We start from the raw sequence: 27,507 nt of genomic DNA, 5'->3' as shown, positions 1-27,507 counted from the left end.
TGAAACTGGCACAGTTTGCACAGAGTGGTGGTAGATGCCCCACCCCTGGAAACATTCAAGGCCAGGCTGGATGTGGCTCTGAGCAACCTGGTCTTGTTGAAGACATCCCTGCTCATTGAAGGGGGGGATTAGACTAGATGATCTTTAAAGACCTCTTCCAACCCAAAATATTCTAGGATTCTGTCATTTATGGTAAACTGTGTATCAGTATAATGTGAATTATTCTTTTTCAAGAGTATTTTTTGAATTTTTTTGAAGTTGGGTTTTTTAAAAAATTAAATTATTTTACCAACCAGCTTCAGTATTACTGCCTTTCATAGGAAGCAAATCCTTGCGTATCTTTGACCAAACTACATGATGACAAACCTCAGTGGATTTCTTAAACTAGCTATGAGTTTCTTTTCGCTGATCATATGTGCACAGAATGGGGCTAGGGGAAAAAAGGCTTGCCAGTTACTGAAGTAGCCTTCACTCCAGTTAAGTTGTAGGACATAAATGAAATTGAACAGCATCTTCATTGTGTAGAAAGCTGTCTAATTTGTTTCAGTTATTGTAAAAAACCCCAAATTTAAGTTTAAAATTTGCATTTTCTCAAACTGCTTCTCCTATTTACTACTGCTTCATACTCCTGTTTTTCGGACCGTTTTCCAAAGATGAGTCTTATTAAAACCTTTTCTCTGGAAAAAGAGTCCTAATTTATTTCCCTTTTAAAGTGATCAAACTAGGCTGCTGTGTAGTTTGTTAGGGTGTGGTCCCCCCATAAAAAGTGGTTAAAACTAACAAGCTGAAACTATGAAAATGTGTGGAGTAGACTTCTCCTTTCACAGACTTGTTCCTTTTTTGTATTCTTTCATTTCCCCTGTAGTATATGCCCATGTACTGTTCCAAAGTCTGTTTTCCCTCCTTTAATTATTGGTGGAAGACTCAAAGAGGTTTTCCTTTTACTGTCATCTTTCAAGCACCTGCAGAATTTATTTCTGTCCTCTTGTCTCTAGTGATTCACGTTTAGTCAATAGAGAAATGCTTTGTCTCCTGAACTAGTAGTAAGCATACTGATATGTTAAGAGTGTGTAATCTATATACTATAGTACATTGTGTGTATATGTATGTACTATAATTGCCTGCAAACCTTTTCAGGTAGGGTTTTCAGCCTCAGTTTGCTGACTAAGCTTTCACAAATTTCTTGCTTTGCCAAGGAAGCAAGCCCCCTTTTTTTTCTGACATTATAAGTCCAGCTGCGTTGTGTATTTTTTAATAAAAGGATTAGGTAGAAAGGATTACTCCACCCATGTTAATTGCGTTCCTCTAGTTGGGTGTAAATTATATTTCTGCCCTCTGGGCGTATAGTAATTGACCCAATTATTCATAGTCTCAGTGGCATATGTTACAGTGCTTTTAGATCAGAATGTTATCTAACTTGATTGCTCTTTTCTTCTTCATATTCCATCTCTTGTATTCCTGGTGAACAGCTATGTTGGAAAGACAAAATTGAGATAAATGTAAAAGTGTATGCCAAATGTCCTTATTACTCTCATGTAGAAGGAAATTGAGAGCATTTCTCATTTTGAACTTACATGAAGTCTTGTGTCAGTAGGAGATTTTTCCATGGATTTTAATACTTCTACAGTAGTTTTTTATATTCAGAGTATTTACAAGCTTTAATCATGGTATTTCGTAGGTATATTCGTAGATATTTCAAATTTCCAGTTTGCCCAGGTTGGCTAGTATCACTAATATTATAGCACTTGAAGCCACAATATCCCATCACTCATTTTGTGTTGAGAAGCTACTGTTGTTTTGATTTCCCAAGATAAAATACAAGTAAAGGTGTAAGCCATGTATGATTTATGACTTTGTTATATATATAAATTATATATATATATGTTATATATTATATATGTGTTATATATATATGTATAAAATATAAATTAGGCTATAGTTGTGTGTTCAAAAACAAAACCCCCAAACCCCCTTGTATTAATAATACAAGTTTATACCCAAGGTAGCTTTTAAGTGCAATACTGACTGGATTTGTTCTAAATAGTATTATGGGATGAACTATTTAAGTTTGTTATGAAATACAGCAGCCCACGGTTGTCAGGAGTCAGTGTTGCTTGAAGTGGTGCCAAGCAGTTAAGTTAGAGGACAGAGGATGAATATGTAGGAAATGAAGCTTTGTTAATTGTGCTGCTATCAGACCTTTCTTTCCTTAGCATTTGACACAACAATTTATTATAGATCCCAAATAGCTGTTCTATTGCAGGCCAGGAATATGTACTGTATAAGCTACAAGTAATGTGATTTCACCCCTCCTCCCCTAACCTATGAAGGATTCTTTCCCTACAAATACTCAGGTTGCCATTTTGTGCCAGCAAATTTTCCATTTTTTTCATTTATTTTTCAGAAAGATTATTTTAAATTGTAAGTACAAATCTACTTCATGTGAATTAAATGCTTCAAGTGTGTATATATATATACTTTTTATTAAAGTAATGTTATCCTCTTGTGAGCAGTATTTTTAAATATGGAAATCTCTTTTTAGGAATGCTAATGACTGCCAATGAAGCCCCTAAAATGAATATCTATTATATACCAGTAAGTAATACAAATTGTTTTGTATTGTTGATATATTGTATATGTATCAGTTGTTTGGTGCTGTTCAGGTATTCATGTTGGAAAATGACTTCTGCAAATTCACCTATACTTTCTCTGACTTTTCATGATGAAGTAAATTTAAGCTAACCATAATTTATTAATGTAATGTATTGAATTACTAAAAACCAGTTTGTAATTTTCCTTTTGCTGTCGACTCCAAAACTGGCTAGTGGCAGTAGGAAATTCAAGTGGAGCTTTGCTGGAAATAGTAATTTTTTGATATCTGACCAGAAAAGAATTCCTAGATAGAAGCTATGTAGCTTACTTCCAAGATAATAATTTTGATTTGTTTTGAAATATTTCATTACTGTCTTTAATATGTGGTGTATATAGTGACATAGTAATGGCAGTAATTATTATTCTCTGTTCTGACAAAGATGTTACTGTGTGGCTTCAGGTATGGCTCTTGGCTCTGGCTTATGTTCAATGTCCTACTTGAATTGTGCTTTTCACTTGAGAAGCTCTTCACTTGAAAGAATTAACTGTAGGTTGTATCTTTGCAGGTTGGTTTTAGGGAGACAAAAGCAAGCCTTCCGGTGTTAGGGAATGATGCAGAAAATTACACTTGCTTTTCACTGTTGTTTTTGATTCTACACTGAAATTACTAGGGTTTTTTTTTGCCTCGTAGGAGACAAATAGTAGGATATATATGAGGATGTTATATACAAATTAGCTGACCAGACTCTAAAAATATGTGCACTTTCTCTGAAGTAATTTTATTGACGTTCTGGACAAACTCTAAGCTGCTGATTTTAAAATACATTTTTAACTGTCTTTTAAATCAGCCGAGAAGTCTGCATGCAGATAATGAATTTGAAATTAATGTAAATTTAATTTCCTTTAGCTTATTTCTGGGTTGTGTCTGTACATGTGTGTTGTGTCGTGTCATCATGTCCCCCCCATCCCCCCCCCCTTCCCCCATGATCTTGATTAAGTTTAACATGGAGATTCATCAGTGCACATTTTTCTTTGTGGAATAGACACTATATACCTGTTGTATGTACATGTCGAACCACAAAAGTATATTCCTGTCAACAATTCTGTAGTCTGGTTGTGTTTACTTCTGTTACTAGATTTTTGCATTTAAGGAAAGGAAAAGTTACATACACGTGTTCTTTGTGTGTCATTTATGTCTGTGTTCTTTGGATGTAAATATCCATTTCTATAATTCAGCTCTAGCCAACTTGTATTTTATTAACTGGAGCTATTCCATGCTTGGGTAACAAAGGGGAGGGGGACAAAAAATGTTTTTGTATTTAAGAAAAACTATTAGCTGTAGTTAGAAGTGGAACGCTTTATTTCTCTTTACCTTGTTCTTTGTAAGGTTTAGAGAGTAGCTCTCAATATTTTTTTTTTTTGTCTGTTGTCTTTTTATTTAATGGAATGGGGAAGGCAAACTCCCATATTTTTCGTCTGAGTTTTTAAAACTTGAATGGGCTAGTTACTCAATTCCTTAAGTTCAGGTGGAAAAAGCATTATTTCTGTCACTAAGGCTAAAGTTCAACTTCTCTCTGAAAATCGTGCACTGACATTTTTTTTTTTTATGCAGGTGTTTATGATGTATGAACTTCACAGCTATAGTACATTAGAGGTGCATATCCAGCATTGCTACTTATCCAAAATACTATTTGTCTTGATTGTCACTAGTAATTAATGTTGTTCTAGCCACTATTATTTTGAGTATTCTTGCATATATTGTAAAACAAAATGAAAAATATTTATTTTTTTTACTCTTTCAAAAATCTCGCTCTTATAGAATCATCTTTGAATACTGAGTTAATGTTTCTGAAGTCAGATATGTAATTTTTAGCTAAGAAATACAATCACTATATTAGATCTCAGGTCATACTTAACAGACATTATTGCAAACCCAAATATTGACTGATATTATCTAGTATTTTTGCAGCATGCAGGCTATTCCAATGAAAATTAGCACTAAATCTTTCCTTAAGCCATCTTCCTTTGCCACTGTTCTTTGACTGTTAGTACCTGAGTCTGCCTGAACATGTTTAGATCATAAAATGGACTCAAATGATGAATGTTAGAGCATAAATCCAAATAGGAGTTCTATTTTTGAAATACTGTTGTGTGTAAGAAGACTTAAAATTTCATTCAAAGGCTACTGTCCAGATCAAATTCGGTTTTTGAATAAGCTAAACTCCAGTTAGCATCAATGGCTTTGGGTTTGAAGGCTGCTGAAGATATCTTAAATATACTGGCATGATTTTTTTTAGTCAGAAATCTATAGTTCATTTAAAAACATGAAATGCCTATTTAAGACAACAGAAAAGTTAAGTTTCTTTGAAACAGACAGGAGTATCACACTGTAGTAACTGGCCTTTTTACCTTGTCTGCCTTTTTATGGGCAAGACTGAAGGGCTGGCACAGATACTGTTGTATAATTGAAGTATTTTTTACTGCACTTCCTAAAAATCAAGTATGTAGCTCACTAAATCTGTTTTGGTTGGCTGTTCTAGGCTTTTTTAATCTTCTTTTTAAATGAAGAGAATACAAAATGGAGAAGTTGTGTTAGACTTAAGCTGCTCTAGGGTATTTGTTATTAAGGAAAACTCAATGTTATTAACCTGTTCATGTTACAGTTCTATTCCTTGATCTTTTAGGCTAGTTATTTGAGCTCAGAGATGCACACCTGTCCTTTGGTTTCTGTGTCAGTAGGTTATTAAGACATGGGGTTTTTCCATCCTTGGAACACTGAGTAATTTCCTTGCACAGGCGAAGATGAGTTTAGTTGCATGTATCTTTGGAGCAAAACTTTAAAGAGCTAGTGATTTGCTGTATTATGATCCCTTTTCATAGTCTTGTTTTCTGGCTTTTTCTAAGAACTTGGATTCACTGTTTTTTCCAATGAATAGCTTAATTTTCTATTTGTTTGTTTACTTTGAGATAGATGTGAATGCTACTTAAAATGTGCCCTCTGTTTTTGAGATGTCGACAAGAATTGAGTTACAATTCTTGAATTCCACAACAGAATAAATGCCTGGGGGAAGTGCTGCTACTATAAAGGACAGTTGTGTTTCAGAGCTCTTGGAAGTATTTTTGTGTAAATAGAATCCATTTGATTGCCCTAGCCCCTCATTGCCCTGTAGTGCTAGTAATTATTCTCTTTTTTTTAAGTCTTCATTGGAACAGCTACAAGAAATTACCATAGCTATGGTCAAAGCAGGTACTTCAGATCTCAAATGTACCTCAAACATGCTGTGCTCTAGCCTTATAGTTTACAACATAAGAAAAAAATTCTTCAGAAGAAGAGATGCACAGAAGTCAGTCTAACAGAGCAGGAGTGCCTGTGTACACGGATGGGTGCAGTCAGACCCAGCATCCTCTGTCCTTGATTGAAGTTGGCCAGACAGTGTAGGACTGTGCCCAGCCTAATATACCCTGCCTCTCAGCAGGTTTTATTAGTGTGGGCACAGTGCTGTGCTAACACAGCTACATGACTTGTGAACTGGAGCTGGCTCATGTCCGGCCAGCTTGGAGTAGGGTCTGACTGAGCTCATGTCTGACTGAATTATCTGTGTACATGTGCCCATTCTCTCCATTGTTAATGCCAAAGCTAAATTTCCATTGCAAAACCAAAAAATGACTGTCTCTTGAACTTCAGGATTATAAAAGAGTTGACAACGGGTATCATAATATTGTCTGTAAATGAATTGGCATGTGCCAGCTTTTCCTGCAGAATTTTCAGCAAGATAGGTATGACATTTGAGATTAGGAATGTCTGAGAGAACTATGTATTTCTTTAAAAAAAAATAAATCACCACCAGGGAAAAGAAAGTGTTTTTTGTTTACTAGAGAGGACAGGTAGGTTTGCTTTTAAATGGCAAGAAGATGCCTTATGCAGAGGTACACAGTGCAGACAGTGAGTAAAAGCCAAATTGAATCTGACTGTTAAAATGAAATGTTTGTTTTACATAGGTAACATCTTGAGTGTCTTAGCTTAGAGACTTTGTTTTTGTTTTATTTTGTTGGGCTTTAATGAGGGCAAGTGCCTCGCACTGGAATAGGGCTGTTTGCCAACAGTTTAATAGTTAACTTGAAGTTTATGCAAACATTTGGAACCTGCTTCTTGCCAGCTGGCTTCCTAGTATATCACTTTGATGTGTGCCTCGGGAAGGTTGAAATGAAAGTTGTTGTGTGCCTTGGGATACTTTTCAGACTACTGGCTTAAACTAAGTTGAGTCAGTAGCGCAGCTAGGTCCTGGCCAAAGAAGTAAGGAGAGGAAGAAGCTCCACTGATACCTGGTGGTCTGCTGGCCTGGGACCTAAGATGAACCACATTCTCTTAAGTTTAATTGAGGCTGTCAGCTTCCATGACATACAGTGTTCTCTTTTCAGGTTGTACAGAAAACCCCCTACGTATTAGCTCCTGGATGCTCTGAGTGGAAGGCAAGGGGCAGAGGTGTTATTTATTCTGAGTGTTTACTACTGGTTATATGAACATGTCTGATCCTAGCACAGACATTTCAAATCAGTCGCATCTCCTTTATTGGGCTTGAAACTCTGGGCTGCATATACATACTGAAACTGAAACTTGCTCTGTTCATTAGGCTGTTGGAAGAAGAGAGCAATTAAGCGTGTAATTAATTGAGTGTAATATTCTGTGTTCTGTATTTTTTTACTTTCCTGCAGTCTTGGCAGAAAAGTCCCTGTTGAGGCTAGAAGCAACGTACTTTTGGTGTAGCGAAGATATTAAGCTCTTTAAGAAAAAATAAATCCTGGAGCGTCTCTGGCTTCGTTTCAGGTGGTTTTGGAAAATAATTTGATATCCTAGCACTCTCCTAGTTCATGGTTGTTGGAGTTATAAACTGGAAATGTTTCAAGGGCAAGTATTTCTTGCCTACTCAATGATTCAGTTTCTCCAAGAATATCTTTATAATGGGTCTGGTTTCTAATACAATACCCGCTTCAGATATTTGGATCTCTTTATTGCTAGAAATATTTATGAATTTTATCCTCTTCAAATTGAGTGGATTTTCAACTAAACCAGACATTCCTGGTACTTTTTGTTTTGAATATGCCTCAGAAATGCTCATTCTTTAAAAAAAAAAAAAAAGTGCTTCCCTTAGATTTGGAAAAAAATTCTTAGAAAAACTTAGAACAAACTACTTTTTCTTTAGTTGCTCACCCTAAAATAATGTAATCAGAGATTAAGGCACCAAATTCTACTAGCTTATATGTTTTCATTTAATGCACTGGGTATTTGATGAAAATCTGTAGAGGGAACTTGTACTGAAGGAAATACAAGTGAAGACAGTTTTTTAATACCTTAGTTCACCCCCTATATTTATTTCTTGATACTAGTTTGGAACAGTTCTGGATTGTAAATCAATGATGAACATGCTTTTGGTTTGATTGTAGGCTTCCAGGTTAGCTGCTTCTAAACCTACATCTGACTGAATTGACCAAAGGGTTGTGTTCAGTTCACTCAGACAGAATAAGCATTTATCTGAAATAGGTTAGTGTTTTCTCTCAGCCTGGTGACAGTTCTCTCACTAGTTCTGTACAGGGAGTTATGATGACCAGATATCTGTCATTAATCTGTCATTTTTAATTTGAAAAGATGTGGGTGGTTTCTCACATGTGACACGCTTAGCTCTATGGTCGTAGCTTTTTAGAACAGTTTTATCACTCTTAAGACTGACTTTCTCATCCTTTCTTTATTTTGGGTTCTACTAATTGTCTTTTTTTCTCTTGAGTCTTTGTGGTGGGGATATGATTGGAGAAAAACAGCTATCCACACCTTATAGTTCATACCTTTAAGACCAATGTTCTGTATAGTCAGCTGCTCTTCATGTTGTTTACGGCTGCTGTTGGAGTTAAAGCAAGATCTTCTCAACTGTTTTTTTGGCTTCTGCGTGGCAAAAGCTATGAAGCAAATGATGCAATTCTTTTCGTATTTATGGCTGGCATAACAGATTAGGACTAGAGCATGAGATTTTATTTCTTTTGGGATGTTTTCATGTCTTCTGATTGGCAGTATTTGGTCATTCTGGATTAATGCTGCCTCAGCTGTCTTCTGGAAGATAGTAAGATGAGGCTGTATTTTTTAGAAGACAGTTATTAATCTCATTCAGTACAGCCCTGACCTAAGAAGTTTTAGGTCAAGTGGAAAGCAGCCATGAAACTGAATTGTGTTAAGAGCTTTTCTATCCTGAAGCAATATATGGTGTAGAAAAATGTTTCATTCCCTGGGAAAAAAATGTTGTAAAATAAAAATACAGTAGTTATGATATAGAATGGGAAATGTTGGTCTTAGCCTTCGTTTGCTCAGTTTTTGAGAACTGTGAAATGAGTGGAAAGCAGGGTTGTTAACTAGCATAGTTGTGCTTTGGGGCTGCCAAGTGTTGCAAGAAAAAAACTTCCCATTAACAAAGAGATGCTTGAGGGCATCTTTGGCCTTTAAGCTAATTCTCAGTTTTGGTATATCAGTCTTTTAGAGCTGTGTTTTCTAGCCAGAACAGTCCAAGTCTTTACACAGAAAACTGCGCAAACAATATAAAAAGTATGTTGTGAATGATAACTTTACCTGTCTCACAGTATTTACAAGCATAGGAAAAAAAATTGTTTATCTTCACAAACAGAAATGTGAGCTTCCTACTTTTAACCTAAACACTTTCAAATTGAAAAATAACATGCTGGGCTTATTCCCAACAAAGGATATCCTTCATTTCCCATGCACTGGCTAAGAGACACTGTACCGCTTATCACACATACATAGAAGGAAAACACAACGTGCGATAATCAGGAAACAATTTCTGATCTTCCTGTAAAACTTGGTTTAGGTGTTTTTTGGTGCAGATGATGTAGGAGTTCAACATCATGTATAGATTATGAAGATGTATTATCCCTGCTTACTGCTGTTGTGGCTGATAGTATGATAGGCATCACTTCTTCATTTATTTTTTGGTTTTTTAATAGATATCAGTATGCTGACTGTTAAGTCCATACTTCCTTATAGTTCGCATCATACCTTTCATAGACCAAAGGAGAAAACTCTTAAAAGCAGTTCTACCGAATTATACCAGGTAATTGCTCTGCTATTTGAGACACACATGGTTTTTTAGCATTGTGACTGTATCGTAAGCACTTGGTAGTATGGGGCCCTCAAAACAGGTTTTGAGGGAGAAGTATGCTCCCCTTTTTAAGTGGTGGAAAAATTAAGCCTTGAGTATCTGAAAGATATTTTTTATTATTATTATTAAAGTTGCACTTGTTCCTTCCTTTGGGCCATCTATTCTTCACTTGGTTTCTGAAAATTTAGAGGTGCAGCTGCTCAACTTCAGTCAGTGAAGAGAGAAGCAATCACAGATAACGGAAAGATGTAATGGCTGAAAGGAGGTTTTGTACTATACTGTGGTCTATCAGCATGTTATAAGAATTAGTGTGTCTTTTAGCTTTTGGATCAGAAAAGACAAAGCACATGAGAATTTTCTCTGTGATAATTTCAACTAAGTCTTTATTTCATTGTATTTGAAAGTAGAGGCAAGTGACTCTTGTGGCTTATCTGTGTTGTCATCTTCTGTGCTGCACTCAATGTTGTGAGAACGAAGTGTGAGTTACGAGTGTTTTATACAACAACAGTAACAAAGTTGTGAGGATTTAAGATTTCTGTCACACAACCCTGAGAGATAAATAAAACCGTCAAGTATGTGAAAGCTTTCAAATATATATTTGAAAGAAGTTTCCTACTTAAAGAAAATTGTGTCATAAATTATATAAAATTTCTTCTCTTTAGCATTATGCTCTGTAAAGAGTAAATTGGTTTATGCTGAGGTTATCTTTGTTATCTGTCTGGAGGAGTTGCACGTTCCCAACAGGTAGTTGCCTTTCCTTCCCTTTGTGTTGTCTGGCAGTAGTTGCATAAACTCCCAGAGCAGCCTTCCTCCCAGCTTTGCAAACAGCAATTAAGCTGCCATGGCAGGGAGTTACTAGAAGCTCACACGTTCCTAGATTTCCGGTAGCTTGTCAGTTATGTAAGGTAGACGTACAGCTGGATTTGCTGTTACCTTTATGTCTGTAGCATACTTCAAATTTCCCTAAAATGCAGGTCATGCTCTGAACTCCAGTAAGTTTAGTTTTCACGGCTGTAAAGATATTTATTCTCTGAATGTTCCTTGGCCCCTGGCTTGTACTGTGACAGCCCTGTTGCTCCTGGCCACTTAACAGCATGAGAGACAAGTCAGTCCCAACACGGTGTGACAGTTGGGAATTTTCCTGTTCCATCAGAGAAACGGAGAAGGGGACTAGCTGGGATTTTGCATTTCTGTCTTATTCTTACTCGGTGATTTAGGTTGCAGTCAGAGGCTATTATGTATATACTAAAATCGATGCACATATTACTCTTATATCTATTAGTAGTGGAAGTTTTGTCCATTGATGGCCCATGGCCTTAGTATTGCAAGAGATGCCATTAGGTTTTGAGACACAGATTTCTGACCATGTTGGAACAAGTACAAGCTGTGTAGGAGTTCTCTCATTGTGTAAGAAAAAGGCCAAGGTGGCTGGGAAGGCACCCACTTGCCATTGCCTTGTCGGTCTCCCCTGCAGTCACAATTGTAAATGCAGGGGGAAAGCTTTGTGAGGGATTTATTCTTTGAAGAGTATCATGATAGGATGGGGTTGGGTTTTTTTCTTCTTGTTAGACTTCATACGAAGTGTGGAGGTGTTTGTTTGGTTTGTGAGGGGTGGGTTGTGTGGCATTGTCACTGGACAGTTTAATTTGCCTTATGAAGGTTTTAACGAATACCAGAACCTATGCGAAGGAACTGGTAAGAGCACAGTCAGATGTGGTAGGGAGTGGGAGGTGTGGATGGTTGAAGTAAAATGTGGTTGCTGATCTGCTCCCTTGTTTCCATGGATAAAGAAACAGACCATCAGCAGATGTTCACATGTAAATAAATCCTGTGAAGTCAGTCTCAGCTGAACTTACCGCAGGGTATTTAAGTAACGCCTAAGTGCCTCTGTTATTACAGCAGATATGCTATAGAAGCTGTATAGAGTAAGAACAGACTTCCAGGAACTTTTCATTCACTTCCAGCTGTATTTACAGGAAAGTGCTTGAAGCTTGTCATGCTTATAACACATACTTTGAGATGCCACTCTCTTCTTGCCTCTTGAGCTTCATTTGATTAATTGATTTAATGTGAAAGTAGTGAGTTCTTGTACTTCAAGTTTCTACCAATTTTTCTGACCTCAAATTGTCTCAGCTCCAATGGTCTAAAGACCATTAATGCGTAGGGAGTACCATTAATGTACCAAAATATGTAGGGAGTCTGCTAAATTAGAAGATCCACAGCAATAGTGCCAAGTGTTTATCATTTATATATGTCAGCATGTCAGAACATGACAGGGACATTGGTGAAAGCATCGGACTCCTTACTTTTGATGCCACAGCTGCTAAGTTACAGATGTCTTGTGAAAAGTATCCCTTTTTCTTCGTGTTTCATGAAGAAGAGAACTATTCTAATTTTATTAACAATTTTAAGAGGTAACTTTCTTTGCTGAAAAATAATTTGCTGTTCCGATTAGAGGGCATTTTTTCCCAACACTCTGAGCAACGGGTTTGTTGTCTCCTTCAAAAGATTGTGGCTTCACCAGGAAGACACAGTGAGCTCTAGACCCGTGACTGGTTAACTGACTCTAATACCTGTCGGATCAGAGAATATGAGATTTTTAAGAAAACAACACTATAAAGCCAAACTGCTTAGGATTAGAAAAAGTAGTACTCGCTATCTGATAACTACTAGGGCAGAAAGATTTAGTATCTCATTCCTAGAAGATGTGTGCAAGTTCCTGCAGCAGTTTTTTGTTTAACACTGGGAAGATCTTAAAAGCAACATTTCCTTTAACATGCTCTCTAAGGAGTAAAACCTCCAAATTGTTGATTTGGCAGCTTCCATAGCATAGTGAAAGGTAGGAAAACCAACCTCTCTGATTAATGAATCTGCCAAAACTGTCTGGATGTGCTGGAGTTAGGATGAAAGAAAGAGCCAATTCGTTGTATAGTTCAGTGAAATTTATGAGTGCGTGGGCTTAAAACCAAATGCAATACTGCTGTCAGTAGTATGCAGAGAAGGAAAAATAAGCTATTCAGTCTCTCCTGGTCATAGCTGTACTCCAGTAAGCTACTTGATGGTTGTAAAAGCATAAAATCTACACGGTATAACGTAGGGTGAACAAAAGCGTGAAACTATGAAAAATGAAAATACATGGCAGTCTCGTTTGAAGTTTGTTCCAAACACCCATTAATTTAGATAATTTAAAAATTGTAAAGAATTCAGTAAATTAAATGGAATTACTGATTAACAGGGCACAACTGAAGTTGATTGTAGAGTTTTCATAGCAAGAAAGTAGATGAGAAAGGAAATGGCAGAATGAAACTCAAAATCACAAACTGTTTGGAGCACGTTGGTTGCTAAGGGAAACACTGTATATGGAAATGTGGTAGATAGAAACATAACAAAGTAATGCGATCCCAAATCTCCTTTCTAACACCAGCTGATCTCTTGGGCTGGGTATGACTGAAGCCCAAAAGCATAGAAACAAGAATGGAGAGCCACAGCTTTTCATGTCTACAAGCTAGAAATAATCCATCTGTTTTTTGAGAGTTACCAGTTACAATTGATGTAACCTTGACTGTTAACAAGGTGCCTCTTCAATGCGTATAGATGGAAACTATTCAAAGTTATTACATATTGAGATCTGTCTAATTCTTAAAATTAGAGAACAAAACATTGAAAACAGTACTCTTAAAATGAATAGTAATTAATTACTCATGTAATTGCGTTAATTAAACTTGGCTATGCAATTAGGGAGCCAATTATGTTTAAAACACAATTGCACAGTTCAATCACTGTCCACACCCTGGGGATCACTCATTTTTTTTTCTCCTCCCTCATTAGACCTTCTGTATTCTCCTCCTGTTAAATGATGTGATTGAAGCTGAGAATATGCATGCGTAGATGTGCATTTGCTTTCTCCAGCGAATGTGTCCTGTTAAGTTTAAAATGCTTTTTATTGTGCCATTTTATTACCCCCCCAAAAAAAAATTAAGATTTTATTTATCTGTAGGAGACAAATAATAGTAATAATACGTATGTGAAGTCATTGACTCATATGTATAAAATATATTTAAAGACATTATAATCTACAAAAGAATCTCTCTTTGAAGTGCTTTAAGTGTGGGAGTCTTTGGTTTGTTTTTCTTTCTTTTTAAATGGGAACAGAGGAATGGAGGAGCTTCCTGGGATCATGGTGTTCAGGCCCATCTTATTGCAGGCAATCACATTGTATAATCTTTTCCATGAATGTGTCATATTTCATCAAAATTAGTTGTTTGTTTCTTCCTCATCTCCATTAAAGGGCTGTTAGTTTAGTCACATTCCTCTGAACCTTAGCTAACTTTTCAAATTTACAGTGTCACTGTGAAAACTTTGCATGTATTTATTCTTATGCAAGCATTAACATTTCAGAAATCATCCTAGCAGCCTTTCTCTGTACTTGCTACAGTTTGCATTCATGTATCCTGAACCTTATTGCCTGGAGTTGTACAAGATGACTCCACTGAGTCGTCATTCTGGCCTTACATGACTGTTTTGTTGTCTTACGATCAGTTTGTATCTTTTTTTCTTATTCTGTTCTTTACAGCTCATAGTGGTCAGCTATACGTTTCATCCCGTTTCCAGCATTTTGGTTTTCAAGGTAGCTTTTTTTCCCTGAGAGAATTTGACCCTTCTTATCTGACAGTTTGTCATCAGCAAATGTTACTGGCATTCTCCTACCATATGTGGCAGTCGTTACTGAAAATATTTCCTAGGACAGGCCTTGGAGCTTTACTTGTAAACTTCTTTTTGTGCAGTAACACTCCTTTCAGCATAAGGTTTTCGTTAGCCAGTTCCGATCTTGCCTTACAGTTATTAACATGCTTACCTTATTTTTACACAATACACTGTACCCAGAGCTCTGTTGAAGGCTTTTAAAAATATGTTATTCTTGTTGTAGTCAGCGTTATTCCAATAGCATGGCAGTGAATTATTTAACTAATACATTTTTGTTACCTGGTAAAGGTCTTACTGTCTAACAAAATCCACGAAGAGGTACTTTTTAAGTTTCTTAAAGAAGGCTTTACTTCTAAAATATGTTATGAAAGAGCAGTGATATGATGTATTTTTTGTACTTGTTACTAACTATTACTATGTGTCCTGATTTTGGTCAACACTATGATCTGGCATGATAGGGCATTACAGTGTTAATTTTTGTGAAAATGAAGTTTCTGTGAAACCGCATGTTGCAGTCTTGTACAGCCACGGCTGTTAATACTTATGCTTTCCAAAGCCTCTGGAAGTGTTTTGTTGAATGATGTCCACATACATTGTTAGTCTTCTAGAGTGAATTCATGCAGTGTAAACCTTGCAAATTCTAGTTAATAATTTAAAAATCTGATTTACACTGTCTGTGAACATTTGCATGTTTTTCATTGCTAAAATACATTAATGAAGGTTGGGAGGAGTTTCTGCTGGGTGTGTATCTTATTTACAGCTGAAGAGTTTATTGCTGCTTTGTATGAAATCTTCCAAGGACTTACTATCTAACATCCTGAAAAATACATTTTGCAACCCGTTTTGACCCCCTGAGAAGAAAAGAGCAACTGTTCAGTTCACTTGTCTAAAAATGGTCCCTGAAACCTTCAAACACATACTTAACAGTACTTGTCTGTATGTGCATTCAAAGGTTTAATTTAAATCTCATGACATCTCCCTAGACAGCTTCTACACATCCTGGGCTTCTTTTTAAGTTGTTGAGCATGTTTAATACTAGTTAGGATTAGACACAGTTTGTCTGTGGCTCTAAGGACTCTGCAGAGCTGGCTGTCAAATTGTTGAGTGGCTTTTAAAAATGCAAGTGTGGTCGGATGTTCCAGATTGAAGATAAGGAACATCTGTTTTGGGTTAAGAATAATACCTACTCTGTCCTAGCCTTCACTAATTTCAGGGGAATTACAGACCAATGGCAGGATGATATTTTCTACAGAAGTGCTCAGGAATTGGGCATTGCAGAACTGTGCCATACAAGATTTCTGATGCTACAAGACTATTCAGTTAAACGCCTTATAAAATGAAATACAAAGAACTGTGTTTTTTGAAGTTTTTACAATATTAAAAAAGTATTTTTCTGCCAACGTTTTTCTCTTCCTTTTCCTTAACAGTTTGGCCTTGCACTTCGGTCTGCTCAGTTGCATGCTAGATTACTCATCATATTTTGTGTTTTCTGTGTGTAAAGTTTTAAAAAAAGAAATTCTAATGTGTACTAACAGAAGTATGGCATTAGATGGCACGATACTAATGATTAAAATGTCCAAATCTTCTTGTGGTTTGGTATAAGACTCAAAAGGCAATGGTGAGATGTCTCTGTTACCTGTGTATTGCAGCAGGAAGCCCCCTGTGATAAGCCCCCCCACCTGTGGGGGGGAGAGGGCCATGCTCCCTGGCTGTACATCTCCTGCCTGCTGTGACCCAGCCGCTGCTCTGTCTTGCAGTGTGGTGGTGGGACACGATGTAAGTTAAATGTGTTTTGGTCCTTTGTCCAGTCGGTTGAGGAGGAGAGCGCTGGGTGGGGAGGAGAGAATAGAATAATGAAAAAAAGAAAAAAAATACTGGTTCAGTCACTGTTGGTGATGGTGTCTGGTTTCTTATCCTAAGAAATATTTGAGTAAAAGCAGAGTGTAGATGTGCACTCATTTAATAATGGTTTTCCCATTACCTGTGTGCAACTTTTGTAAAACTTTCAGAGATAGCTACATATTGCAAAAATGAGATGTCAGTTTAGTTGCATGCAATTACCTACCTTGACAATATTTTCTTATTCTTGCTGTGAATTCCAGTGCATTTTTCTCCCTTGGATATGGTAGAATTGTATGTTCCCAATCTAAATTGGCAATATGTTATATATTTATATATATATATATAAAAAAATGTATTAATTGGCTCACCCAACTCCACAGCATTTTTGCTGGTTTTGGTGGGGACTGCACTCCAGGCTGAGGTGGTGGCAGGAGCTCTGAGGGGTCCTACCTGGCTGCTGCGCACCCGCTGTATGGAAACCCGTGAACTGGGAGGGACAGACAGGTTTCACCCATTTGCCTCAGCCTTAGTAATCTGGTGCAGACCAGCCCTCTGAACTGTTGCATTGGTACCCGAGCACGGCAGTGGCAGAGCCTGCCATTTCACAGTGCTCTTGGCACCACCCTGGGGTGTCTGTTGTTGGCAGTAAATGACAGAGGAGCATTAGGCTCTGCAGCTAAAATGCAGTGGCAATTAAATTCTGTGAAGAGTTACTATTGCAAGAGAAGGACGTTTCTTGTTTATATTTTTGTTGTTGTGGCTGGTATTGTTTGCCTTTTCTATTTTAAAATTTCTTGCTAAGGTTTAAAAAATGTTCCATTTTAGTATACAAAGCTCCTAAGGTGTCCTTAGAATAGGTAGACAAGTGGTTTCAGTAGGGTGGGAGAGCGGGAAATAAGGCAATAAAACATACACAGACATCTCTGTAGGATTTTCCTTTTTGTCAGTTTACATGTGAAATTTGAATAATGGTTGGGCTTCCTATTTTTCCCTGGTATTCTGCTTTTTTCTGTCAGTGATCTCATTTCCCTCCCCCCCCCTTCTTTTCTATCAGCCGGTCATCCAACTCACTCCACAGAGTATAGTGAATAATCGGATCTTTTGGCTTTGTGTTTTATGGCACCGATTATGTGCCATGAAGGGTTTTACTCCCAATATCAAGTTTTGAGTGCAGGGATACTTGGAACAGTGAGTGGAGCTACAGCTGAAGATCAGATAAACTGTTTTCTCTTATTTGTGAGACTTGTGCTTTAGTTACTCGTTCAAATATTTACACCAGTCAAGATCCCATAGGGGGATTACCCTAATTGGTTGGACTGGCCTGAGTTCTGATGAGTAATGAGCACTTTGCAAGGCTGGAGCAGAGAGTGTCGTAGACATGGAAGTGATGAAAAAGGTTTATTGAAGTGATAGGGATCTTTACATGGTGTGTCAGCAAGATGGAATGAAGGGGAACTTTTTATTTAATGGGAATGGATGTGAGTCAAGCAACTTGTTTTTTTATAAAAAGGAGAAACTGCTTCATCCAAAACAAAACTATAGGTAAACTTTAGAGAAGATTCCTCCATCCCAGTTATACTTTGATGGTCTGGTAAGGGAGCACAGATAACTGATTTATTGAATGGCATGAAACCCAGTGGTACATTTAATACGTCTAGACTGCTTTCTTATTAATATTAAAGTTTGGCATTTAGATTTGAGAAAATGGTTTTAGGGGAAATAACTGAAAAAATCTGGGTGGAGATAAGATGAAGACAAAAGCTTCTGCAGTGTTGACAAGAAATCAATCTGAATGTTACATAGTGTTTAAACTGTGTATTACTGGAGCAGACCCAGGGATTTGGTTGATTCCTTAAGTAGGTAAAGTCTGTACTGTTAGTGACATCTTGGGTCTTTCCTTGAAAGCTCTTACTGATTGGAATAAAAAAGGCAGCAATGTGGAAAAAGTGTGGTTTTTCATTTGGCATGTTACAGTTCTCAGGTGGGGCTGATACCTTGTGAAGATAAGTCGTAACTTGATATAGAGACGGTAGTGGTCTAGAATACAATATTATTTCTGGAGTGTTACAGTCTAAATTATTAGTGGAATAACTATGGTCAAGAATACAATTTTACAATTTTTATGTGTAGTTGTCTTCAAAAGAAGACTTTTGAATGAGTAGTAACACACTGCTTTTTAAATGAACAGCACTGTCTTGTACTGTTACCACGCTATTATGTTAAAACAAATTTTATGTATTTTATATATATATGAAATCACTTCTACTTGCCTCCGTAATCAAAGAAGATCTTAAAATGTTGTTGAATCACAACCATTCCTATGGTCATGTTGACTGCAGAGTTTTTAAAGTGTGTTTCTGGCAAACAAGTTAGAAGCCTTAGGGTTAACTGGCCGGTTCACATTCTAAAACATCAGCTGATTGGCTCTAGAGGGAAAACTATAGTGTTGGATTTTTCCGTTCAGCTAACTCGCCTACTAAAATAATAGTACTGGAACAGTTGAGTACGGGTGCATGCATCAGGATAGAGAGGAATTTCAATCAGAACAGCGGGAGGGAAGAGTGAAGGGAGCTAATTTGTTAACTTGGGAAATTGGAGGAAGCTTATATGGAAAAGTACATTAATAGTGCAACATAATATTGTTCAAATAAATCCTTTGCCTCATGGTGGAAATATGCAAGTTTTTTAGTATTTCTCATTGTCTGTTCATACACTCTGTGTTTATTCTTGAATAAAAATACATTAAATATGCCTGTGGTGTTTTAGTTGTAACAAATAGGGCAGAATAGGATTTAACGTGATTGCATAGTGAACCTAATGAGTTCCAAGATTCAATAGCGCTTTACAGATTAGTTGCGTTTTAGTGCTGTTAATTTCATCTATAATGTTTGGCTCTGAGCTTTTGATAAATTAATCAATTGAACTGGGACAACTTGAAACAGTTAAACTTCAAACCTCTAGCTTGTTGGTCTCAAATGAATGACCTAAATTAAAATGCTTAAATAATTTATAGTACCCCTTATTGTTAATGCAAGCAATAGGTTTAATTGTGTTTTCTAACGGCTGTTGCTCTTAAGGTCTGTTTGATTTCAGAAGGGTTCATTTGTTATTCCATTACAGCACAGTAGCAGAGAGCCTAACTGTAGGTTGGTTTTTTTTCTGTAAGGATATAAAATATAATAACTTTTTATAATACCCACAGGTTTTAGGACCAGCCCCAAAATGGTGTTCCTTCTTAGACAACTTGACTGAAGAACTGGAAGAGAGTCCAGAGAGCACAGTTTATGATGATTACAAATTCGTTACCAGAAAAGACCTTGAAAACTTAGGTAAAACAGTTGAATACCCTCTTCATCTGACTTATTTGTTCATTTTTTGATCATCTACACATGTAAGTTTTGTGATTCCAGTGTGACGTATGGGGACAGTTAGAAGTTCACTGACAATAGTTCATTCCAGTCATCTTTGTTATTAATATACCAGACTGATGGCTTTATGTTCTTTGGTTCCCAACCAGTGCAACAGTAGATAGTTGTGTTTCTCAGACTTTTATCCTAAGGAGGTGATTGATATTTGCTGATGTAATATGTCTAGAAATGTGTGTGTACTTTCAGACACTAAGTGGAAGGCATAGGAAGAGAAGTTGTTTTAGTTTTCAAAATACTTTTGGGGTCCTCAAATAGTACGTTGGAACTCATAGCAAAATCTGCCAAAGGCTACCCTATTTGAATGTAGTAATTTCCAGAAAATACAGATCATTCTAGGGCTAATAGAAACACAGTTTCAAGGAAATGGAATGCTGAAAGTTACAGCAGAGAAGGTAGGCATGCTTCTCCCAAGGTAGTTAGTCCTTTTCCATCTGTTACATGTTTTGATTGCAATGTGTTGCTCCAGTTTAATTAATTTACCTCAGAGTATGGGAGTTGGGTTTGGCCTGGCAGGAGGCCATACAAGGAGGAGGTCATCCAAAGCACCTGCATCTTCAGCATTAGGAGTTCTAGAGTAGATGATGGCCTCAATGTAGCCTGCCGGACCCCTATCCCACTAGTAAGGGAATAAGCCAATTTAGTAGTATCTACACGGAGACTTGACTTGGAATACTTAGCTCTGCTTTAAATTAACTATGACCTAGTCAAATTCATTTCCCCATACAAGCAAGCTTTCAAATGAAGAACCAGCTTAAGGGTATTTCGTATTTCATATGTCAATGAATTCTTTGTATTACTAGCCATTAGCTGGAGTATTCTCGTTTTGGAGTGTGCAGGAAGATTGTTTCCTGGAAACAGTTAAAACAATTTTTAGGGACAACATTACTTTCTGAGATGTTCAGTGGTTCTGTTTTTTGGTTTGGTTTTGTTTTTCTTCTCTATTTAGTTTTAGAAGAAGTTTGTTAATTCTTCATTTCTAAAGATTTGGGGTCTGTAGAGGATATTTTGCTATTAAAAAGCTTTTCCTTTTCTCAGTCTTGGAATTTTGTGAAGATACTTGGGAGGAAAATCAGAGAACTCTTAAGTATTTTCATTCTTACTTAGGTTAGGGCCTAGGGTGACAGTTTTATGATGTGATGTGGTACTGTATTTTTTTTCAACATGTTGATTCTTCAAAGATATGACCCAAGGCAAAACTCTTTAATTAAAAGCATCTCTATACCACACTAAAAAAGTGACTGTCAAACATCTATGGACTTTCAAAAAAATCGTCTTGAATTTTTCCTTGTAAACTTTTATGGAATGTAGTGCATGGGGGCATTTTTAAAAAGTGCACAGTAACATGTATTATGACAATGAAAATGGATTTTGTTGCTCTGAAGAAGCTCGAATTTCTTGCTGGCCAAACTTTTTGCAGTTTTACTTTAGTCTTGATGTAATAGATGTGACTGTTTGATGTGTTGCGTTGGCAGTGCTTGCTTGTCTTGAATCGGGTAAGTGAAGTGGCCAACTTGGAATAGGAGTTCTTTATATATGAAAGATCTTTGAAATCCTCTGTAACTTTTTTCCCAGGCCTTGCTCATCTCATTGGATCGTCATTGCTCAGAGCATATATGCATGGCTTTTTCATGGACATAAGACTTTATCATAAGGTAAATAAGTCTGATCCTTGTCAATTTTTGCTTTTAACAATAAAATGTGTGTTTGTTGAGGGGTGTTTTTACGTGCTTTGTGTTTTGTTACTCCAAATAATGGACTGTATCCTGTATTAATGGTATCTTCTTTTTACTTCCTCCTGCTTGTTCAAAGGCAAAAATGATGTCCAACCCTTTTGCCTATGAAGAATATAGAAGAGAGAAAATAAGGCAGAAGATAGAAGAAACACGTGCCCAGAGAGTTCAACTAAAGGTAAATCCCGTAAAAAATGCGTATACCTCTGGGAAAACTTTTCATACAGAGAGTAATATATTCTTAAGTGTATCTTGGAGATGTAGTGACTTAGGATTTGATTCTGTTTATCTTCAGAGACACAAAGTATAGAACTTTTTGAATGGAACTGTAAAATTCCCATGCATGTGATTCCCACAGATGAGAGAGACCGATACCAAACTGTAAAGAGCAGATCTCATCACATCTGCCACTTGAGCAGATAACCTACTGGTAAAACTTAATAGTTTCTACTTCTCTCTTTAAACTAAATGATTTAAGCCATTAGAACAGAATACTGTGGAAGGAGATATATAAAAAAAGTATCATGTTTACAACTAGTAGCTTTCTAGATTGAATTTGCTCAACATACAAGGATAAATAATTGCTTTTAAAGTACTAAAGCTGGTGTATTACAAGGAAAAAATGATACATAAGTTCTGCTTAAATTTTCTGTAAGCACTATTGCTTTACTAGTACCAAGAAATGTTTGGAACTCATCAAGGAGCTTTTCGTTAAGAGTTATAGGAAGGAGTAAGAATTCTCTCTTCACCATACCTATATGTAAAACATGTAGGTTTTTGCGTGTGTAAAAGAGTAATTTACTGATTAATTGCTTTCCTCTCTTTAGAAACTTCCAAAAGTCAATAAAGAGCTTGCACTCAAACTGATTGAAGAAGAGGAGGAGCAACAGGTTACTAGAAAAAGGAAACAGAAGGTGAGCTTTTGTTTTGGAGACTTCTCTGGGAGCACAGAAATAGTAATGCTTACAACACTCATTTTGTTGTTGTTGTTGGGTGTGATTGGTTTTGGGTTTTTTATGTGTCCAAACAGATCCAAAATGCCATTGTTTGTTTCTCATAAATAACATACTCTAGTCAGTGGCTTTAAAGTGGACTTCACTAGCTGCAGCAGCAAGATGGCCATGTAGTAACTTAAAGCTTAAAATGAAATACTTACTGTGAAGATGGTAGGGGCTTCACAGGGCTCCAGAAGCTGGCTAAATGCAGAGTGAATACCAAAGTTGTTCAAATAAGACCTGTTGTTTGCATTTGTTGGTATTTTGGTGGTGACCATGACAATATAGATGTTATCTGTAAAACTGAAGATACAATTGCCTTTCTTTGTATATACAGTTAACTACATTTTATAAAATAGCCGAAATGGTTTGTTCTTATGCAACAGCAATTCTTCCTGATGTTGAAAATAATCCATTTTTATCCTAAGCAAATTCTAAAGGAAAAAATTATTAATGTTTAATATCGAGTTGGGGGGGACTTTCTATGGGTTGCACTTCATAGGTGCTCATTCTCACAGGACTATGGCATTCTTGAAAATGGTTTCATGTGGCATCTGATGAAATCCTATGTGTTACAGTTAGTAGGAAGCATGAACTACCGAAAAAGCAGACGGTGGTAAAACCTTCAATGCAGAGTGTATTAGCCAGTGTTATGATGGAAATCTGAGTTCAATAATTGGGGGCTGATTTGTGTAGGAGTACATATAGATTGTGTTAAGAGAACTAAAAAGTATATACATAAAAATGCATGTCCTGGCTATTTTCCTGAAATGGCATTGGAGGCTTATGAAGAGCAGTATTTTTTAGGCTTTGGGGTTTATTGTTGACTGTGTGATGGCTGTGAGTGGAAGTCATACATTTGCAACAGTTCCTGTGTTTGAAATTTACAGTATTCTGTACCTCCCCCCCCCCCCCCCCCTTCTTTGGTAGCAATTGAAATGTAGTACTGGGTTGGGACAAATGTACTCCTATAAATTTGACAATGTTGAAAGATCTGCTTTTTATAATAAAAATCCTATGTATTCAGTGGGTTTTTTTAAGTGACAACAGCAAGTATTCGCACAAGCTGGAACTGTAGCTTGAACTGTACCTAATTCAGCAGTAGCATAATTTACACGGAGATCATTTTACTTTGACATGAATGAAACTGCCTTTTTCATGCTGTATGTGAGGGCAGTGAGGAAAAAGTGTCATAAGATGTATAGAAACATTTGCTCTTAGGTATTTACAGTAAAACAGTAGTAGCATTGCATAAAGACATGTTTACCCTGATAATTTGTTGCACATGTTGCAGAATCATCCCTGTCAGGCAGAGTATTTGCCTCGGAGGTACTGCTGATTAGCCAATAGATATCAACACGTCTCCAGACTAGCTGGCTGAATGTATGAGAAACATTAATTCAAAAATATTAGTAATTGTGTATTTAAGGTGTCTATAGTGTGCCTAAGAAAACCTGTCTTGCTTAGAGGTAGCTTAGAATGATATTTGATCTTTGTGAAAGTAATAAAATATAATAAGCATAAATCTTGATTTTTATATGACCTGGAAGGATAAAGCAACTGGCATTTCACATGCTGGTTTTGAGGTGTGTTTAATTAAAAAGGTGTTACTTACTTTACCAATGTCTGTTTCAGAGTCTTATAACTCACTCATGCTTTGCTTCTTTTCCAGAATCTGCCTAGTCTTCTCAAAGATGATCGTTTTAAGGTCATGTTTGAGAATCCCGATTTCCAGGTGGATGAGCAGAGTGAAGAATTTAGGCTACTTAACCCACTTGTTTCTAAAATAAGTGAGAAAAGAAAGAGGAAACTAAAGATCTTAGAGGAACTGGAAGCACAAGAACAGGTAAAATATTTTCCATTTGCATTAGGAAAAATCCATGGTTTATTTGTTTTCTTGGCTTCAAGCATTCAGAGTTTTCACACTAGAAAGAAGGAAGGATGGAGGCAATGCAGGAATGTCTTATCAGCTAAAGTAATTAAGTGTAATTTATGTTATCCTAGGGTTTTTTAGATGTGAACAATATTGTGTCTACATGAATATAGGTTTGAAAAACATGAAATATGTAGGTGGAAACAATTCTATAAAATGTCTTCCGCTTCATTTGCTGTTATTACTTCTATTGAAATTTTAGTTTTCTTTGACTGTATCTATGTAAAAGCTGTCACATACTCTAATTGCAGGAATGGTTTGAAAACAAAATGAGTTGATGATTTCTTATTTTGTACTATTTTTGTCTGCAGGAAGAGGAGGAAGAACCAGAAGGAAAAGCAAGTGATGCAGAAAGTTCTGAGAGTTCAGATGATGAAAAAGGCTGGGTTGAAGAGGTCAGGAAACAGCGCAAGCTCCTACGCCAAGAGGAAAAAGTAAAGCGGCAGGAAAGGTTCAAGGAGGATCAGCAAACATTACTGAAACCTCAGTTTTTTGAGATTAAAGAAGGAGAGGAATTCAGAAGCTTCAAAGACTCTGCCAAAAAACAAAAATTAATGAAGTAAGACTAATGTTCCTATTTTAATAGCTGGGGGTGGATGATTCTCAAGCATTTCTCTACAATGTAGGCCAGTGGCATTTTGGCTTGGAAGCACTTACAAGTAAAGCCACATCTGGCGATTCAGGGATATAACTTAGTGACATAGTTGTTGAAAACATTGTTTTCTAGTTTAACAACTGTAATGTTTAAAGTATAGCAGAGCGCAACACAAATGAGATTAGTAAAACATATGAGGATCCATTACTCGGTGTTGGTGAATTGCTGCTCTCACAAATAACACTGGTGTCTGTGAGACTGGTTAAATTTCTCCCCCAGTATCAACATGACGTTGACAGTCTAGATGTTTTTCATCTGACCCTCTAAAAGAATGTAGAACACTGCATGGCTAGTCACTATTCTGGGGATAGGATCGAGAAAAATTGTTTTGTTTGTGTACTTCTATGGCATCCAGAAACTTATGCTGTCCTGATATTGTCAGGTCTTACTATTTCTGGTTTTCTTTTTGCAATACAAAACCCCCTCTCTTTTTATTAATTTGAATTGCCTTAAACTGATAATCAACTGAAGTAATTGAGTAGTGTATAAAGAGCACATCAAACTGAAGGACTTGGCTTTGAGGTGCTTAATGCCTGCAAATCTCATTGATTTTTTTTTTTCAGAGGTGAGTTAAGCCCTTCAGAAAATGAGATTTAATAGCCTTTTAGTATTTGAAGTGCAGACACTAATATTAAAGACAATAGCTTCAAAGTTCTTGAAGCACGCTGGATGCAGAACAGAATTCTGACTAATGTTGGAAACAAGTTGCTGGGCCAGAGGGATCTCATAATAGCCGTTACATTTTTACTTAAAATGAAATTATATAGTCAAAGAAAAGGAAGTGAATAATATATATAATGGAGCTGTTTCTTTATGTCACTAATGACTGACTCTACAACCTAGTTGTTTCATGATGGAAATTTTCTGGAGATACGTAAAGAAACATTTGATAAAAATGCAGCCTGTCCATTAAATTTGCAAGTTTATAACTAGAATTACCACGTAAAATGGTTTTTAAGTATTACTGAGACAGTGTTTCTACAGTAGTCTAGTAGTCTGGGATTTCCATGCTGTACCTATAAGACCTCGTTAAATAGCAGTAGTGGTTTTTATAAATTGGGATTTATAGCACTTCTGCAGAACTGATTCCCATGTTTTCCTGAGGTGTTTTTTATCAGCAATTGTTTTCACATGGGTTTTTTCTTTGTTCTTTATTTTCAATATACCCACTCATTCTGGACTCTTAACGGTCTTAGTCATCTCTGTCAGCTTTCTTCTGATTTATTTTCTTTCTTTCTTCCAGAAGATGAAGCAACTTTTTACTTTTGTCAGTTTTTCTTCTTTGTCAGGAGAAAATCTACTCTGGACACTAACAGAGTGTTGTAGGTTAAGAATTTTTTTTACATTGTACTTAGATTTATAGTCATGTTAACAAGTGACTTAAAAGGAGCTGGAGACACCGGTCGAATGGCAGTGTATTCCCATTGCCATTGAAACACTTCCCTAAAACGCAGAATGGCTGCAGCAGACTCGTACATTGTTCTTCTACACAAATTCAGCTGCTGACCTCTGAAGGAAATTCTCAAGGACGCTCAATTTCAAGTATTAAGATTTCATTATGTTCAAAGCATGGAAGGCTTAAATGTGAACAAGGATACTGAAAGTTAAGTAAATAAGCCAAGGCAGGTGTAAGGAAGAGAAACATTTAGAAAAAAATAGTAGTGTGACACAGGACAAAGTAAATTCTTTCATCTGGTGTATTGAGGGAGAAAACTCATTGCTTCGAACTCAGGAAAAACAAAAGCAAATACCACAGACCTGTCCAGTGGATGGAGGAATAATCAGTGATGACATAAACCGTGGAAAGACTTCTAAAAGACTGCTTTTAGAGAAGAGAATCTGTCTTAAGATTTGCTGCTAATTCTCTGCAGAATATTTTGCAAAGTGTGATGCATAATTAGGGTGGCTTAGGTTAGATAACCTCTGTGTGGTAGGTGCGCTGGTGGAATGGAATGTAATATGTTTTAAAAAAAAAGAAAAGGAGAGAGAAAATGGGGGATAGGATAGAAGGATAAAAAAATGCATGTGACAGCATTACATCCTTTAAGTTTTTCTGAGTTGCTGTCATTGAACTATCTTTCCATGTCTTTTTTTATTTTTAAGAAGTTAGCGCTCTACTTACTGATCCCATTTGTGTTCATCCAAGCATTGTTCTTAGTATAGAGTCTGATATGCCTCAAATTCTTAGAAGAAATTTAAAAATTAACAACTGGTATCTGTTTCTTCTAACATACAGCTAATATGATTCTGTAATCATAATGAATTAGTCTGTGTTGTGAGCTAACTTGTTTGGTTAATGATCATTTTTACATATTTGAATTCTATGAAGAAAATATTTAAATATGTTTTCTGCTGGCCTTATTCAGTGATAAGTAGTCAGCATAAAAATAATTAATTCAAGTAATGTACTGAAAATTGGAAAGACTGTAGTGGCATGTACAATCTGGTGAGGCTGGCATGTTTGTCTTTGA

The 27,507-nt window shown here is 36.5% G+C and overlaps 1 protein-coding gene across 1 annotated transcript in view; it reads left to right on the top strand.

The window, feature by feature from the left end:
* The window catches only part of NOL10 (nucleolar protein 10), a 53,343-nt gene that overhangs the window by 19,306 nt on the left and 6,530 nt on the right, over window positions 1–27,507 (top strand). Inside the window, exons 13-19 of the mRNA XM_080387858.1 lie at window positions 2,543–2,595; window positions 19,498–19,624; window positions 21,296–21,375; window positions 21,533–21,631; window positions 22,281–22,367; window positions 24,121–24,294; window positions 24,693–24,940. Coding sequence (XP_080243984.1) covers window positions 2,543–2,595; window positions 19,498–19,624; window positions 21,296–21,375; window positions 21,533–21,631; window positions 22,281–22,367; window positions 24,121–24,294; window positions 24,693–24,940 — 868 coding nt within the window. The remainder of the gene's footprint in view (window positions 1–2,542; window positions 2,596–19,497; window positions 19,625–21,295; window positions 21,376–21,532; window positions 21,632–22,280; window positions 22,368–24,120; window positions 24,295–24,692; window positions 24,941–27,507) is intronic.

Source organism: Falco punctatus (assembly GCF_963210335.1).
Source record: "Falco punctatus genome assembly, chromosome: 5".
NCBI lineage: Eukaryota > Metazoa > Chordata > Aves > Falconiformes > Falconidae > Falco > Falco punctatus.
The sequence above is the reverse complement of the archived record's forward strand: the minus strand, read 5'-3'. Positions and strand labels throughout refer to the sequence as shown.